This window comes from Scyliorhinus torazame, chromosome 2, assembly GCF_047496885.1.
Source record: "Scyliorhinus torazame isolate Kashiwa2021f chromosome 2, sScyTor2.1, whole genome shotgun sequence".
Taxonomy (NCBI): Eukaryota; Metazoa; Chordata; class Chondrichthyes; order Carcharhiniformes; family Scyliorhinidae; genus Scyliorhinus; species Scyliorhinus torazame.
In genome coordinates, this window is record NC_092708.1 from 317,020,554 (window position 1) to 317,038,568 (window position 18,015).

The following is an 18,015-nucleotide window of genomic DNA, read 5'->3' on the forward strand; positions in this document are numbered from 1 at the left end:
GGCGGTGGCAACCGTTCGTCGAATACCTCACAGAAAGATAGAGGGAATGGAAAAGAAGACGACAGCAGCAGCAACCCAGGGGGGGGGGGGGGGGGGGGAGAGGAACCAGAGGGATTCTCAGGGATGTTAATATATAAGTATAATATGTATAGGTTGTTGTTATAGATAATTGTATATTGGACTGTTAAAACATATTTTTGGAGAATATCTATCTGGGACAAGGCAGTTGCCATTTAGTTTTGTTTTTGTTTATATATTATTTATTTCTTGTTTATAAAACTGGCCATTGTTATTTATATTGTTATATTACTGTGTAAAGGATACACAATGTACTATGATGATTGGCCAACAATTTTCAATAAAATATCTTTAAAAAAAAAGAAGCATAAAATGACAAGGACTGCTTTTGAGTGCATATGTATTAGCAAACCTGAGAGGAGTCCAAGACAAAGAGATGCAACTTTAAAATCAGAACTAGGTCATTCTGGAGAATAGTTCTGAAATATCGCTTAATGCAAAGAAGGGTGTTAGAAGTATAGAACTCTCACATAAAATGCAGTAGATGCAGTTTAATTAATACTTTGAAACGTAGATATTTGCTACATAAGGGAATAAAAGGGTAAAGAGACAGCTGGATGGAGAAGATACAGGTCAGCCATGATACCACTGTCACAGGCACAAGAGGCTGAATGGTGTGCTCCTATTCTTATGTAGACCCAGTTGTTATAATAGTATCATCGCTGGTGTTTCAAATCCATGCTCAATAAATATGGGGCAAATTTGGAAATCAATTACCAGCACCATACAAACAAAAAAAATGGGGGACACATTGGTCCGTTAATTTACCGGTACATAAAGCAATAACTATTAGTTCAGATTAATAGCTAATTATCTGTACCATTTGATGCTTTGTCTGAATCATACATTCCAGAGCTACGCCTGGTGCGCCTTCGAGGAAGTCCTGGAGGAAGTAAAGATCAGGAGTTATAAACATTTAGCAAAACTATACATTTAATTAAACTGCCCACGAACCCAAAAGACCCCAACATGATTGCCAGTTGAAAAGCAAGATGAGTATGAGAAATCGATTCACTGGAACTTCAAAGTTATGCATTTTTAGTTGACAGCAGCTTGCCAGAAAGTCCAACATTTATACCACATTTTTACATTAGGAGTTTTACTCATTTGCACATTGCAGATTTTGAAAACATAAGTTTGAAATTAGAATCTAAAAACCTCATACTGCAGCAGTTTGAAGGATACTTATCAATACAGTGTAGCATTAATTATCATAAATATAGCACTAGGAACCTTAAACCTCTTCAAGGTGAAAGAAACAGCAAAGTACAACATTTAAATTCATACCTTCCACACCATTGAGAAGAGGTGAAGAATCAGACACATTATTCCGCATACTTCTGGTTCCACTTTTGCCGTCATTACTTGGAGTTTTGGATAAACTACGTTGAGAATTGGCACTTGGAGGAGATTTCAGACTAGGTCGCCCACGTTTCGTTTTATTTTGCTTGTCATCATCTTTCTTTTCATGATCTTGTTTATTCTGTACATAACAAAGAATGAAATTAGTATCTAAAAAACAACTTTCATTTATATATTTATGTGGTGCCTTTTAACTATTAAAATATCCCAAGGTGCCTTGCCAGGAATGTCAGCAAACAAAATTGACACCAAGTCACATGGAGATGTTTGGACAAGTGACCAAAATCTTGGTTGAAAAGGCAAGTTTTAAAAGCATCTGCAAGGAGAGAAAGAGTTAGAGGGATAGGAGGGAATTTCAGAGTTTAGGACTTAGACAGCTAAAAGTGTGTCTTTCGATGATGGATCAATATCAGACACACACACAAGATGAGAACAGTAGGAGTGCAGAAATTTCAGAGGTTATAAGGTTGGAGGAGGTGAGCCCTTGGACGGAATTGCAAACAAGGATAAAGATTTTAGATTTGAGGGTTTGGTGGACCAGGAACCAGTGTAGATCAGTGAACACGAATTGATATGTTCCAAGCTGACAGGTGGTATTTTACCGCCCCATCACGGCGGAGTATGCTGCGAGCTATTCAAGTCCACTGACTTTGGCCAGACAGGAAAATCCCACCAACAGGAGGGGCCATAAAATACCGCCTCAACAGTTTAAAATAGGTAACATTTTACAGTTTATCCTATGAATCTAATAAAGTGAGCAAGTCTCTTGGCTTGAAAACATGTACATCAAACAGCTTGATTTCAGAAGTGAAAGTCTATTTTGCATAATTTCCAGAGTATTGTCATGATATTCAGATAAACATCATGGTGCAAACACACATACACACTGATGGACAGATCGACGGACCAATCAATACACACGCAACATCACAGCCAATCACAAGCAAGAGCAGACACACTATAAAACGGGGAACACAACACTTCCGGCTCATTCCAGCAGGAGACAGCTCAGGGCACAGAGCTCACAGCAAGCCACACAGATATTCACCATGTGCTGAGTGCCTTTCCAAGATAGTGATAGGGCTGGGTCCACAGGTTAGAGGGTAATGAACGAACCACAGTAACCAGTTTACAAATGTTAATATTGTTAGTAATAAAACTGAGTTGTACCTTCCGCAACCGCGTTGGTTCGTCTGTGTAGCAGAGCACCCAACACGACAAGTATTACATGGTATTTACAGCCCATTCTGCTCAACAAGTCTCTGCCAGTGTTGGGGTCCATTTGAATCGCCTCTCACCTTACTCCATCTCAACCATTAATATATCCTTCTGTTCCTTTATCCCTCATCTGTTTATGCAGCTTCTCTTTAAGTGTATCTATTCTAATTACATCTTTGTGACAGTGATTTCCATAATCCAACCACTCCAGATAGTTTCTTAAAGAAATAAAGTTACTTCTCCAGGAGTTTGTTTTTCAAATGACAGATGACAAAACTGCAGCTGTGGATGAAGTTTTACATTACTACTTTTATGGCTCATGATTATTAATGGATATTTTGGACTTCCGGGTGCGGCGATGACCAGCTAAGTCGCACGTTTCGGCAGCTCCCATTGGAACGGACTTTTGGGCTCTTAATAGGAGCCCCAACGGCAAGTTAAACGGCCAAAAATACTGTGCGGTAAACCAGAAGGGAATCCCCCCCCCCCGGACACGCATGGATAAGGGAGAGGATAGCGGCCGGATTGCGGAGGATCCTCTGGAACAGCGGCAAGGAAGGCAAGCTCAAAGCAAGATGGCGTCGAAAGGTGGCCGTTTGTTATGGGGCCCGGACCAACAAGAGTTCCTGCGGCGCTGTGTGGAAGAGCTGAAGAAGGAGTTGAAGAAGGAGCTGTTGGCCCCGATATTACAGGCGATTGAAGGGTTAAAGGAGGAGCAGAGGACCCAAGAGCTGGAGCTTCGGGTCGTGAAGGCAAAGGCTGCTGAAAATGAAGATGAAATACAGGGCCTGATGGTGAAGACAGAGACGCACGAGGCACAGCACAAAAGGTGTGTGGAAAGGTTGGAAGTACTGGAGAATAATTCGAGGAGGAAGAATTTAAGAGTCCTGGGTCTTCCCGAAGGGGCGGACGTCGGGACATATGTGAGCACGATGCTTCACTTGCTAATGGGATCGGAGGCCCCGACGGGCCCTTTGGAGGTGGAGGGAGCTTATCGAGTTCTGGCGCGAAGACCGAAGGCTGGAGAAATACCTCGAGCTATAGTGGTGAGGTTTCTCCGCTACAATGACAGAGAGACGGTCCTCAGATGGGCGAAGAAAACTCGGAGCTGTAGGTGGGAGAACGCGGTGATCCGCGTATACCAGGATTGGAGTGCGGAGGTGGCGAGGAGGGCAAGTTTTAATCGGGCTAAGGCGGTGCTTCACAAAAAGAAGATCCAGTTTGGAATGTTGCAACCAGCGAGATTGTGGGTCACACACCAAGGGAAGCACCACTACTTTGAGACGGCAGAAGAGGCGTGGACATTCATTGTGGACGAGAAGCTGGAATAGTCTGGCGAGAGAAAGAGCTTTTGGGACAAAGTGGTGGGGTGATTATGTGGGGCGAGAAAAGGGGATGATTTTTCAATTTGTTAATTTTGTGATCCTGTAACTTTTCTCTCTTCCCCATGTTGGGGGGGGGGGGGGGGGGGGGGGGGGGGGGCGGGGGAAGGAGTATGAGGAACTGTGGGCGCCGGCCATTAGGGGTGGGGCCGAGTGGGAAACGCGGGCTTTGTTCCCGCGCTATGGTAATTATGGCGGGAACAGGGACGCAGGAAGGAGGGGGCCTCGCACAGTGGGGGCCGAGGACAAGGGGGGAAGCCGAGGTCAGCCAGAGTTCGCTGACTTCTGGGAGCAACATGGGGGTGCAACTACGCTAGAGGGGGATCTAGCGGAGGGGGGGGGCAGGGGGGCGTTAACTGGGTTGCTGCTGCTAAGGAGAAGGGGGAGCTGTTATGGGATGGGGTGGTTGAGGCGGGAGGGCGCCGTCGGGGGGATATACGGGTACGTGGGAACCGGGTGAGGAGCTGGGTTAAAAAAGGGGATGGCTAGTCGACAAGGGGGGGGGGGGGGGTAAAGAGCCCCCCAACCCGGCTGATCACGTGGAACGTGAGAGGGCTGAACGGGCCAATTAAAAGGGCACGGGTACTCGCACACCTAAAGAAATTAAAGGCAGATGTGGTTATGTTGCAGGAGACGCATCTGAAACTGATAGACCAGGTCAGACTACGTAAAGGATGGGTGGGGCAGGTGTTTCATTCGGGTTTAGATGCGAAGAACAGGGGGGTGGCTATCTTAGTGGGGAAACGGGTACTGTTTGAGGCAAAGTGGCGGATAGTGGGGGTAGATATGTGATGGTGAGTGGCAGATTGCAAGGGGAGGCGGTGGTTCTGGTGAACGTATACGCCCCGAACTGGGATGATGCAAATTTTATGAGGCGTATGTTGGGACGTATCCCGGACCTGGAGGCGGGAAAGTTGGTAATGGGGGGAGATTTCAATACGGTGCTTGATCCAGGGCTGGACCGGTCGAGGTCCAGGACCGGGAGGAGGCCGGCAGCGGCCAGGGTGCTCAAGGACTTCATGCAGCAGATGGGAGGAGTAGACCCCTGGAGATTTAGTAGGCCTAGGAGTAAGGAGTTCTCATTTTTCTCCCATGTTCACAAAGTGTACTCACGGATAGACTTTTTTGTCTTGGGAAGGGCACTGATTCCGAAGGTGACAGGGACGGAATATACGGCCATAGCCATTTCGGACCACGCTCCACATTGGGTAGACCTGGAGGTAGGAGAGGAAAAAGAACAGCACCCACTCTGGAGAATGGATATGGGCTTATTGGCGGATGAGGGGGTATGTTTAAGGGTGCATCGAAAGGTACTTGGAGCTTAATGACAATGGAGAGGTTCAGGTGGGAGTGGTCTGGGAGGCGTTGAAGGCGGTGGTCAGAGGGGAACTGATATCCATAAGGGCACATAAAGGGAAGCAAGAGGGTAAAGAAAGGGAGCGATTGTTGAAAGAACTTTTGAGGGTGGACAGGCAATATGCGGAGGCACCGGAGGAGGGACTGTACAGGGAAAGACAAAGACATGTGGAATTTGACCTGCTGACCACGGGTAAGGCAGAGGCACAGTGGAGGAGGGCACAGGGTGTACAGTATGAGTATGGAGAGAAGGCGAGTCGGCTACTGGCCCACCAATTGAGGAAGAGGGGAGCAGCGAGGGAGATAGGTGGGGTGAGAGATGAGGAGGGAGAGACGGAACGGGAGAGGAGAGAGTGAACGGGGTGTTCAAGACATTTTATGAGAGGTTATATAAGGCTCAGCCCCCGGAAGGGAAGGAGGGAATGATGTGTTTCTTGGATCAGCTGGAATTCCCTAAGGTGGAGGAGCAGGAGAGGGCGGGACTGGGAGCACAGATTGAGATGGAGGAGGTGGTAAAAGGGATTGGGAGCATGCAGGCGGGGAAGGCCCCGGGACCGGACGGATTCCCGATGGAATTTTATAGGAAATATATGGACCTACTGGCCCCGCTTTTGACGAGAACCTTTAATGAGGTCAGGGAAAGGGGGCAGCTGCCCCCGACTATGTTGGAGGCAACGATATCGTTCCTTTTGAAGAAGGAAAAAGACCCGCTGCAGTGTGGGTCCTACAGGCCCATTTCCCCTTTAAATGTAGATGCTAAGCTCCTGGCCAAGGTGATGGCGACGTGGATAGAGGACTGTGTCCCCGGGGTGGTCCACGGGGATCAAACGGGGTTCGTTAAGGGGAGACAGCTGAACACGAACATACGGAGGTTGCTAGGGGTAATGACGATACCCCCACCAGAGGGGGAGGCGGAGATAGTGGTGGCGATGGACGCCGAGAAAGCATTCGACAGAGTGGAGTGGGATTATCTGTGGGAGGTGCTGAGGAGATTTGGTTTTGGAGAAGGGTTTATCGGATGGGTACAGCTGCTGTATAGGGCCCCGGTGGCGAGCGTGGTCACGAACAGACAGAGGTCTGACTACTTCCGTCTTCATAAAGGGACGAGGCAGGGGTGTCCCCTGTCTCTGTTACTGTTTGCATTGGCGATTGAGCCCCTGGCTATGGCACTGAGGGGCTCCAGGAAGTGGAGGGGAGTACTCAGGGGAGAAGAACACCGGGTATCTTTGTATGCAGATGATTTATTGTTGTATGTTGCGGACCCAGTGGAGGGGATGCCTGAGATAATGCAGACACTCAGGGAGTTTGGGGAATTTTCGGGGTACAAATTGAATATGGGGAAGAGTGAGTTGTTTGTGGTGCATCCGGGGGAGCAGAGCAGGGGAATAGATGACTTACCGCTGAGGAAGGTAACAAGAGATTTCCGTTACTTAGGGATTCAGATAGCCAGGAGTTGGGGAACCTTACATAGGCTTAATTTAACAAGATTCGTGGAACAGATGGAGGAGGATTTTAAGAGATGGGACATGGTGCCCCTGTCACTGGTGGGTAGGGTGCAGGCGGTCAAAATGGTAGTCCTCCCGAGATTCCTTTTTGTGTTTCAGTGCCTTCCGGTGATGGTCACGAAGGCTTTTTTCAAGAAAATTGAGAAAAGTGTCATGAGTTTTGTGTGGGCCGGGAAGACCCCGAGAGTGAGGAGGGGGTTCTTGCAGCGTAGCAGGGATAGGGGGGGGCTGGCACTACCGAGCCTAAGTGAATACTACTGGGCCGCCAATATCTCAATGGTGTGTAAGTGGATGGGAGAAGGGGAGGGAGTGGCGTGGAAGAGATTGGAGATGGCGTCCTGCAAAGGAACCAGCCTACAAGCAATGGTGACGGCGCCGTTGCCGTTCTCCCCGAAGAAATACACCACAAGTCCAGTAGTGGTGGCAACACTGAAAATTTGGGGGCAGTGGAGACGACATAGGGGAAGGACGGGAGCCTCGGTGCGGTCCCCGATAAGAAATAACCATAGGTTTGTCCCGGGGAGAATGGATGGGGGATTTGGAGCATGGCAGAGAGCTGGGGTTGTGCAACTGAGAGATCTGTTCGTAGACGGGACGTTTGCGAGTCTGGGAGCGCTGACGGAAAAATATAGGTTGCCCCAAGGGAATGCATTTCGGTACATGCAACTGAGGGCTTTTGCGAGGCAGCAGGTGAGGGAATTCCCGCAGCTCCCGACGCAGGAGATTCAAGATAGAGTGATCTCAGGGACATGGGTGGGGGATGGTAGGGTGTCGGATATATACAGGGAAATGAGGGACGAGGGGGAGATCATGGTGGATGAGCTGAAGGGGAAATGGGAAGAAGAGCTGGGGGGGAAGAGATTGAGGAGGGGCTGTGGGCTGATGCCCTACGTAGGGTAAACTCGTCGTCCTCGTGCGCCAGGCTAAGCCTGATACAATTCAAGGTTTTACACAGGGCGCATATGACCGGAGCAAGGCTCAGTAAATTTTTCGGGGTAGAGGATAGGTGTGGGAGATGCTCGAGAAGCCCAGCGAACCACACCCACATGTTTTGGTCATGCCCGGCACTGCAGGGGTTCTGGGTGGGGGTGGCAAAAGTGCTTTCGAAGGTGGTGGGGGTCCGGGTCGAGCCAGGCTGGGGGTTGGCTATATTTGGGGTTGCAGAAGAGCCAGGAGTGCAGGAGGCGAAAGAGGCTGATGTCTTGGCCTTTGCGTCCCTAGTAGCCCGGCGAAGGATATGGCTTATGTGGAAGGAAGCCAAACCCCCGGGCGTGGAGACCTGGATAAATGACATGGCAGGGTTTATAAAACTGGAACGGATAAAGTTCGCACTAAGGGGTTCGGCTCAAGGGTTCACCAGGCGGTGGCAACCGTTCATTGACTACCTCGCAGAACGATAAAGGAAATGGGAAGGTAACAGCAGCAACCCAGGGGGGAGGGGGGGGGGGGGCTCGGGCGGGTCCTCAGGGGTGTTTTTGTATAGATATTTGTACTAGGTTATGTATAATGGATTGTTTGATTTTACTTTTGGAGAGTTATTATTTCTGGTTATGGCAGTTGCCATTTAGTTTATATATTATTTATTTATTTGTTAAAACGGCCACTGTTATTTATATTGTTTTATTGTTGTAAAAAAGACACCTTTGTATTGTTTTGTTTGGCCGAAAAATTTGAATAAAATATATTTTTTTAAAATAAAAATTAATGGATATTTTCCCTCAGAAGATCAAATGGCAACTGTTGTTAGTCTTCCAAGAGAATCATAGGATATTTTACATTCTCTTAAGCAATCAGAAATGGCCACAAGTTAATATGTCATCTGAAAGATAACACCTGAACAACAAAGCATTTTCTCCATATTCGTCCAAAGACGTGCAGGTTAGATGGATTGGCCATGATAAATTGCCCTTAGTGACCAAAAATGTTAGGAGGGGTTATTGGGTTACGGGGATAAGGTGGAACTGAGGGCTTAAGTGGGTCGGTGCAGACTCGATGGGCCGAATGGCCTCCTTCTGCACTGTATGTTCTATGTTCCAGGCTAGTTTCAGCTTAGATTACATAATCAAAGAAAGTGAGGCTTGAATGAATGAAATGAAAATCGCTTATTGTCACAAGTAGGCTTCAATGAAGTTACTGTGAAAAGCCCCTAGTCGCCACATTCCGGCGCCTGTTCGGGGAGGCTGGTCCGGAATTGAACCGTGCTGCTGGCCTGCTTTTTAAAAAAAAAGCCAGCGATTTAGCCCAGTGAGCCACAGTCATCTGTCTGACTTGAAGCAGGAGACATGGAATTTTAAAAAAAGGTTGCATAAGTGAACTATTAAAAGCATGCTCAAATTGATCAAAGGTTTTTTTTTTTTGTTCCATGCCTTCTGTTACACTCTTAAACCCTCTTGTCTTTGCTCCATGGCACTGGTGCCCACCTGCATGCAAAATTCCCTCCCTCTCAATTGATGGGTTTCTTTCAGATTGGGCACAGAAGACTAAAACTAACAAGGAGCACTACTTGAAAGTGAGGCTCTGTCTTGTCTGAAACTATCTAATTTATATATTTTTATTGTATGGAAAAGAATGTTTAGAGCCTGTGGAAGACAGAGATTGCATCACAACTTCTGACATTAGCAGAACTCCACAGTACCCTTGATTTCTATTGAAAAAAACCCCGTAAAAACGAGTAGACAAATAGATGTTAGGAAATCGGAACTGTACAAAATGACCAAAATGCGTTAAAGGGGATATGTTGCCATCTCTGGTTGCTCAGTATGTAATGAACCTGCGAACATAGAGCCCTTGATACAATTACTGTAATATACATGGGGAAGCTTCTTTTTATTTTGCCCTGATCAGTTTTAATTTTACCAATTCCCATGTTAAATTGTGCTGAAATCCGAGTTTTGTGCTGAAACCCACATCGACAAAAAAATAGAATAAGGTTCTTATAAACCAATTTTATGCCAATAGCTTGTAGAATTTCACTGCTTGGGTTTAAGCGAGTGAGGTGCACTTCATGGCCTTATGGAACTCAGCTGGTTTTCATCCCATTGATAGCAAATTTTTAATCAATCGGTTATGGATTTGAACACGTGAAAGGGCAATCAAACAAAAGGACAATATGTTAATCCAGCACACTACTCAATTCTCAATTTAATTACTTACCCGTTTGATCTTATAACTCCACAACGAACAGAATAATCTAGATTTAAAATACATAACTACCTACCCCAATGGAAACATTTTAAATTAGAAAAGGTCAGATTTAAAGTCTATTTTTATTGAACTTGGTAAATAGTCTAGAAATATAGTATAATATGGATCTACGGTGGGTAAAAAGAGTTGAGGTATCTTTCAGATATGATCTAATTAAATGGCCAATTCCTATTCCCATGATGCCTTAAGGGAGAAGAAAGGCTCAAACACTGGAATTTACAGCAGATGAAATGGTAATCTTTTAAACATTTTGTTCAGCAATCCTTGCACTACAAGATACCCATCAACGGCCAATTGAATATCTGGCTAAAATGTTCCTCGTCAACACGATTCTTTTCCTCCCTACATTATGTTATGTAAAAAATGTCAAGAAGTGATTCATAAAAATAGGGTACATCGTCTATTACCTTTAATTTTCTTCTATGTTTCCCTTTTGGTGCACCTCTTTCTGAAGGCCAGAGGATTCTATCACCTTTTACCCATTCGTCATACCTGAAGGAGAAGACATCTTATACTTTCAGAAACTCACATTTGAATCAAATACAACACAGAAATAGAACGTCAAAATCTAATTAAACAGTTTGAATTGAAGTGTAAAGGGAACAGAAAACTATACAATATATCTCTTTCATGACCAAAGCAAACAAGAACAGTAGGTTCTGCAAAAAAAAAGTCCAGATAAAACTTAGAGTATACAATTAGGAACAAGCACTCAGCTGACAAACTCCAAAAAACACCATAAAAGTAATTTCAAGTAAATCAGAAACAGAACAAGAGACTTATTGAAATCGGAGTTGAGCACCACAAGCCAAGATAAACAGACGTAACAGACACCAGATCCAACTATATAAATCAGCACTTTTATAGTTTCCCTGCTCCACCTCTTTCCACATCGAACAAGGTTTCTTTCCCCCTTATCTGAGGGCATTCTTCTCCTCCAGTCAGATAGAATGAAAAAATAATGTTAACGAATGGCCGGGAACTACATTTAATTTAAATTTTTCTTTTGTAAAATAACCATTTAAAAAACTGAAGGTTTACTATTTAAATGAATATACTACAACATCGAAAGGGCTTCATTTTTTGTTAAAGTCAGTCAAAAAAAAAGAGCACATTTTCGACATACACAAAGGGGAACACAAATTCATGAGAGATTGTATAGGAGCAAATAGACCAATTCAGTAATTTGCATACCAGGTTAAGAGGGCAGCACAGAGAGACATAATTAACATATTATAATACAACCTGTAAATGATTGAAAAGATCTGCATTGCTGGGAAGGTCAACACCAACTCCCAAGTTTAAATCACACGCATATGTTCTGGTCCTGTCCAGAAACTGGTGAGCTTTTAGGGTCTCCTCCTTCAGCACCATGTCAGGAATTCTTGGGATTGAGGTGGAGCTTTGCCCGTAGGCGGCTATCTTTGGGGTCTCGGACTCGCCGGAGCTGCAGGTGAGGGCAAAGGCGGATGCGCTCGCCTTTGCGAGAACTTCGATTGCACCCAGTGCTTTGTCGTGGTTAAGTGACCATATGGGTTTCAGGCTCTCCCGATCTTTAGACCAAAGGCCATTTTTCGGAAATTGGACACGATCATTTTGGACTTTGTATTGGCGGGGAAGGGGCTGAGAGGACCCTGCTACAGAAGCAGAGGCAGTAGATGGAGTTGGCGTTGCCGAACCTGCTTCATTATTACTGGGTGGCGAATATGGGTAAGGTTCAAGGATAGTGGGAAGGAGAAGGGGGTAGAGTGGGTTAGGATGGAGGAGGATTCTTGTAAGGGGTCCAATTTGAGGGCTATGGTGACAGCAGTGTTGCCAATGGCACCGAGTAGGTATTCAGGGAGCCCGGTGGTGCAGTCTATGGTGAAGATTTTGAATCAGTTGAGGCAGCATTTTAGGGTTGAAGGGATGTCGGTGTTAACGTCGCTGTGCAAGAATCATGGGTTTGAGCCGGGGGGGGGGGGGGGGGCATACAGGAGGTGGAGGGCTGATCAAAGTGAGGGATTTGTATTTGGAGGAGGGGTTTGCCAGTCTGGAGGGGCTACAGGAGAGGGTAGAGCTGCCGATGGGGAGTGAGTTCAGGTATCTGCAGGTTAGGGACTTTGCGCGCAACGTCTCAAGGGGGTTCCCTAGGTTGCCAGGATACAGCCTGTTGGAGTGACTGCTGCTTCCGGATGTGGAAGGGGAGGGAAGAATTGGGGACATGTACAAGTGGCTGGGGGAGCAGGGAGGCAAACAGGTGGTGAAGATCAAGGAGAAATGGAGAGTTGGGAGAGGAGATCAATTGAGGAGTATGAAGTGAGGCACTACATAGGGTAAATGGGACCTCCGCTTGTCCAAGAATGAGCCTGATATAGTTTAAGATGGTGCACAGGGTGCATATGACTTGAATTCTTCCAGGGGGGTAGCAGATCAGTGTGGACGGGGGTCAGCGAATCACGTGCGCATGTTTTAGGGTTGTGAAAAATTGCGAAATATTCTGGGCGTAGTGCTCGCGATCCAAGCCAGGATAGTGGGGGCGGAGGTGGACAGAGACCCTTTGGTGCCAATATTTGGGGTTTCAGAGAAGCCGAAGCTCATGGAGAGGAGGAAGGACAATGTCGTGGCCGTCGCCTCTCAATTGCACGGCAGCAAATTTTACTGGAGTGGCGGTCGACATCACCACCGGGGTAGCGGCTTGGTTGGGTGACCTGTATGAGTTCCTGCGGTTGGAGAAGATAAAGTATGAGTTATGGGGCTCTGCAGAGGGGTTTGAGAAAAGGTGGGGTATGTTTGTGACCGTATTTGAGGAGCTATTCGTCACCGAGGGGGGGTGGGGTAAGGTTGTACAGATTGTATAGTTGATTGCTGGGAAGTATGTTTCACGGGATGTTCATTTGCTGTAACCTGCTTTGATACATATTTGTAACAAAATACATTTTTTTAAAAAAGTGACCGTATGGAGTTCCTGCACTTCGAAAAGGTCAAGTATATCATGAGGGGTTCGGCAGAAGGGTTCTATTCGAGTTGGCAGCCTTTCATTTCCTATTTCAGGGAGCTGGTCACTGTCAGATGTTAGGGGAGAGCGGGGGGGGGGGGGGGGTTCGGCATTTGCTTTGGGTTTTGTCTTGGTTGTTTCTCTTTGTGTGTGTGGGGGGGGGGGGGGGTGTGGTGGTTGAGAATTGTACTGGATGTGTAATATGGTTTTTATGGTGTTACATTGAAAAAAAAATCTTAAGATATATATTATTTGAGTTTACAGAATCTGCTGTTTATGCTGGCTGTCTGCAGGAGAAATTCTCCCTGCACATTCGTCATTTTCAGTTAATTCTCCAAAGCCCATTTTAATCTGACTTCACCACACTCTCAGGTAGTGAATTCCAGATCCAAACCACTCAATTATAGAGTTATCTATACAGGAGGCTGCCATTCAGCCCAGAAAGGCTCTTCGGAGAGCAAGTCAGTTAGTCCTATTTCCATCACTCTTCCTAAAGCCCTGCAAGTTAATTCCTTGCAACTGATCAGATTTCCTTTTGAAATTGTTTACCATCTCTGCTTCCACCATCCTCGTGACAGTGAATTCCAGGTCATTACAGCTCACTGCGGAAAAGAGTTATTCCTCACATTCCCCTGCATCTCTTGCCCAAAATTTATATTTGTGTCTGCTTGAAATTGACCTCTACCACTAAGAGGACAAGGGCAGCAGCTGCATGGGAACAACACCACCTGCAAATTTCTCTCCAAACCTCACACTATCCTGATATGGAACAATATTGCTGCTCCTTTACTATCACTGGACCAAAATCTGGGAGCTCCCTTCCTCATAGCACACCACCACCTTCTCGAGGGCAATTAGGGATGAGCATTAAATGCTGGCCTTGTCAACGATGCCCACATCCCATTAAATAATTTTTAAAATTCAACTAGATTAGTCAAACACGATCAGTCTTTTACAATCTGTGCTTGCTCTTCTTAATTAAATCAAATCTCTCCAAGTGCCTGTTAATTCTTTGCTTGATTACGGTTTCCAAAAGATTACCCACCACTGCCATTGAACTGACCAATCTGTTTACGAGGAATGTCCTTGCAGCCTTTCTTGAATTTGTGACTCTCCAATCGTTTAGCACTTCCACCGTATCTACAGAAGTTTCAAAGATTATGGAAAGCCCTGCTATTCCACTCATGTACCTGATAACTTCTCCACTCTAAGCATACCTTTCCAGTACGTCCTGATCAATTTTAACCCCATCCATTACCTCTACCATCTCTGCTTTTTCCTAGATTTTGTCCGCATCTGTTTTCGCAGTAAACCCCAATATAAATGCCCCAATATGGGGCAGCACGGTAGCCTTGTGGATAGCACAATTGCTTCACAGCTCCAGGGTCCCAGGTTCGATTCCGGCTTGGGTCACTGTCTGTGCGGAGTCTGCACGTTCTTCCCGTGTGTACGTGGGTTTCCTCCGGGTGCTCCGGTTTCCTCCCAGTCCAAAGATGTGCAGGTTAGGTGGATTGGCCATGATAAATTGCCCTTAGTGTCCAAAATTGCCCTTAGTGTTGGGTGGGGTTACTGGGTTATGGGGATAGGGTGGCGGTGTTGACCTTGGGTAGGGTGCTCTTTCCAAGAGCCGGTGCAGACTCGATGGGCCGAATGGCCTCCTTCTGCACTGTAAATTCTATGAAATCTATGAAATAAAATACTCAAAAAGTTTTCTGGCATTGCCTTTCACCTCAAAGTATATACTGTACTCATTGCATCCAATAGACTCCACTCTACCTCTTACTACCCGCTTCATATTTACATGCAGGAAGAGACTTTTAGGTTTGTTTTTATGTTAACTGCGTTTCATGCTCATATCCTCTCTTTGCAGGTCTGATTTTTCTCTTCACTTCCCCTCTTAACCTATTATATTTGACCTGCTACACGCTTGAATAATTTAACGGACATGCATCAAACAGCCATTTTGTTTTGTCATATTCTCCATCTCCCCTGCCATCCAAGGAGCCCTGGCATTTTCTCCCTTGTTGGAATGCCCCTGTACCAGAAACATCTCCTCAAAGATCACCCATTATTCCCTGACAGTTTTTCCAAGTCAGTCTTTGGTTCCATTCTATCATGGCTAGATCTCTTCTCATCCCTTTAAAATGAACCCTCTTCTAATTTCGATGATCTACTTTAGATTGTTCCTTGCTTTTCTACATTACTAGTTTAAACCTTATGATCCATAGTTTACTCTGTAGCTCAACGTTTCCCCACAGACACTTGGTCCACTCATTCCCCAGCACCAGTTCTTTTAATGCCACCTTCCTATTTGAGATTGAGACTGGTTCGGGAAGCTCTGCTTAAAATCATCAGAAATTTCTCCTCCTCCTCACCCTATAATCAAATATTATTCCAATTTTAATATTTAAAAATTTCCAATATCGCCACTCTATAGTTCTTTCCTTTTCCCTGTAGATTTTCTCCTCTATCTCAGTCACTCTCAAGGTCTATAAAATACTCTCAGTAGTGTGATCATACCTCTCTTGCTTCTAAGCGCTAACCAAATGGATTTGTCCTTGCCCCCTCAAGCATTTCCTCTAGGATGCACGGGAGGATTTGAGAAGCTTCAAATGTCAAGCACACTCTTATGAAGAATAAGAACATATTTTGCAAGACAGCTGTCAGTGAACTCCAACCTCAAGATTTCAGGTGACAGCCAACCACTGAAGCAGCACTCTTGCAATCCATGACTGAATTTCAATCTTATCGGAGTGTAATACTACCCACCGGCAACCGAGGCATCAATCCAACTTCTATTCAAATGACCGTATAAAAGGTTTTCTCTCACAGAAACACATTTCCAAGGAAGATAAACAGGCAATTCATATTAAATAGTAATAAGCTGCTTTTCACAATTCAGAAAACATTACATTTTGCAAATTCCACAAAAATTGTGTATAATAACAGAAATGTAATATTTGATTTCCATACCTGTTAAGCCCTAAACAAGGGAATTAACCAGCTCATTAAACTAAGGATTTTTCAGTGATCTGTACTTTCAGTCGTTTATATTAACTCAGAACTCATGTTGAACGAAATATTGCGAGGCCAAAATGTTTTCTCCATCTAAATTAATATACACTCATGCAGGGGCTAGTCTAGCTCAGTGTTGCAAACTTTGCAGCGTTTGAGGCCAGCCACTGAAAACATTAATGCACCAGGACTTACCTCTGCTTAATTTAAGGCAATAAACAGTGGTAATGCTAAAATCATAAGCAGAGAACCGATCAGTGTATTTCAACATCCCAGCTTCAAACACTGGCAAATTTTCTGACAACACTTGCCTGGATGAGTGCAGTTCCAACAACACTGGTGAGCGTCATGTCATCTAGGACAATGTGACCCATTTGATCAGCACCCATCCACCAACTTAAACATTCACAGCCTCCATCACTGACTGATAAAGGCAGCAATCCATGCCACGTATAAAATGCACTGCAGCAGCTCACCAAGGCTCTTTTCATGGTACCTTCCCAAACCTGTGACCGTTACCACCCAGATGAACAAGGGCAGCAGATTCATGGGAACACCACCATCTTCAAGCCACACACCATCCTGATCTGGAACTACAGTGCCATTCCTTTACTGTCACTGGATCAAAAACTTGGAACTCTCTTCCTAACAGCACTGTGCACCAGGTAGACTATTGCAGTTCAAGACGACGGCTCACCACCACCTTCTCAAGGGCAATTATGGCTGGGCAACAAATTCTGGCCTTGCCAGTGACATGGCTATCCCTTGAAAGAGTTAAAAAAGCACCTCATTTATTGGACATCCATGTCAAGAATCAACACATGACGAGGCACCAAAAGGAAAAGGTGCCAACAAGAACCAAAAAAAGTCAAAAGAATGTATTATTTTGGATCTGCACTTGTAGGTCCACTGTACCTACTTTCTGCTAGGTTTTGTGAAAAATAAAGAGTCAAATAAAGAGTCACAATGTCTGGAATTTCTTGATCCTTGCATCAAAATCATGGCATAAGTGCAGATTTTCTTGTAAAAGTTGGAAGAAATGTATAAATGTCAATTTATTTACGCAAATTATGAATAGGCTATAGATCTCAACCTTTGGCTTTATAAGTTGTGGAGATGTCGGCATTGGACTGGGGTGGGCACAGTAAGAAGTCTTACAACACCAGGTTAAAGTCCAACAAGTTTGTTTTGAATCACTAGCTTTCGGGGCAAAGCTCCTCCTCACCCGATGAAGGAGCTGTGCTCCGAAAGCTAGTGATTCGAAACAAACCTGTTGGACGTCAACCTGGTGTTGTAAGACTTCTTACTATAGCTTTACATGCAGCAGGACGCAGATGTTTTATGGTAATTTATTCTTTATTTCTTCTCAAGACCCAAATGTGCTTTGTGCTTTATAGCCTCAATGAATTAAATATTGAAAAGTTTTCATGGTTTTGCATTTTTCTTTTTGAACATGTAGTTCCTGATGTGCATGATGCTGATTTGCTGTCTTCACAATTTAGTCGTGGCGTTTACGAAAAAACTTAAAGAATGGCCACAGGATACATTTGGTGCCTTCCTTGGTCCCTGACTGGTTTACACTTGGTTTGTCACGTGCTAGCAAGTAACGAGATTCGGAGGAAATTGTGCAACTCGCAAACGAAGATTGGCAGAAATTTCAGCATTATTTGCTGGCCGCACCATTTCAGGCCAATAGCTGAAACAACCCCTAAATTAATACAGCGCTGCAATGACAGGCATCCAAACCTTTTTTTAATAAAACGAGTCTGGAGGTGGAATGAAATGTGTGTAGTATCAGCAAAGAAACAATACTACATTTCAGGAACTGCAATTCTGATGGCTTTGTAAAAATGAAAATTAAGTCCAAACTACAGTAGCCAACAGAAATAAATAGTGATTAAAATAATTGCAACAATTT

At 45.1% G+C, this 18,015-nt stretch overlaps 1 protein-coding gene and 1 long non-coding RNA gene across 11 annotated transcripts in view; one reads left to right on the top strand and one right to left on the bottom strand.

Moving 5' to 3' along the window:
- arid4a (AT-rich interactive domain 4A) overlaps positions 1–18,015 on the bottom strand; it is a 187,505-nt gene that overhangs the window by 28,783 nt on the left and 140,707 nt on the right. For 9 of the 10 annotated variants that reach the window (XM_072489269.1, XM_072489277.1, XM_072489329.1 and 6 more), the window contains 3 exons: positions 10,513–10,597; positions 1,366–1,561; positions 899–961 (listed from right to left, as the gene is read on the bottom strand). In XM_072489269.1, coding sequence (XP_072345370.1) covers positions 899–961; positions 1,366–1,561; positions 10,513–10,597 — 344 coding nt within the window. The remainder of the gene's footprint in view (positions 1–898; positions 962–1,365; positions 1,562–10,512; positions 10,598–18,015) is intronic. The other variant, XM_072489314.1, reaches the window with a different exon arrangement.
- Positions 11,324–17,064, top strand: LOC140399871 (uncharacterized). Its single transcript, XR_011937906.1, has 2 exons — positions 11,324–11,558; positions 15,654–17,064. It is a non-coding gene; the product is annotated as an uncharacterized lncRNA (long non-coding RNA).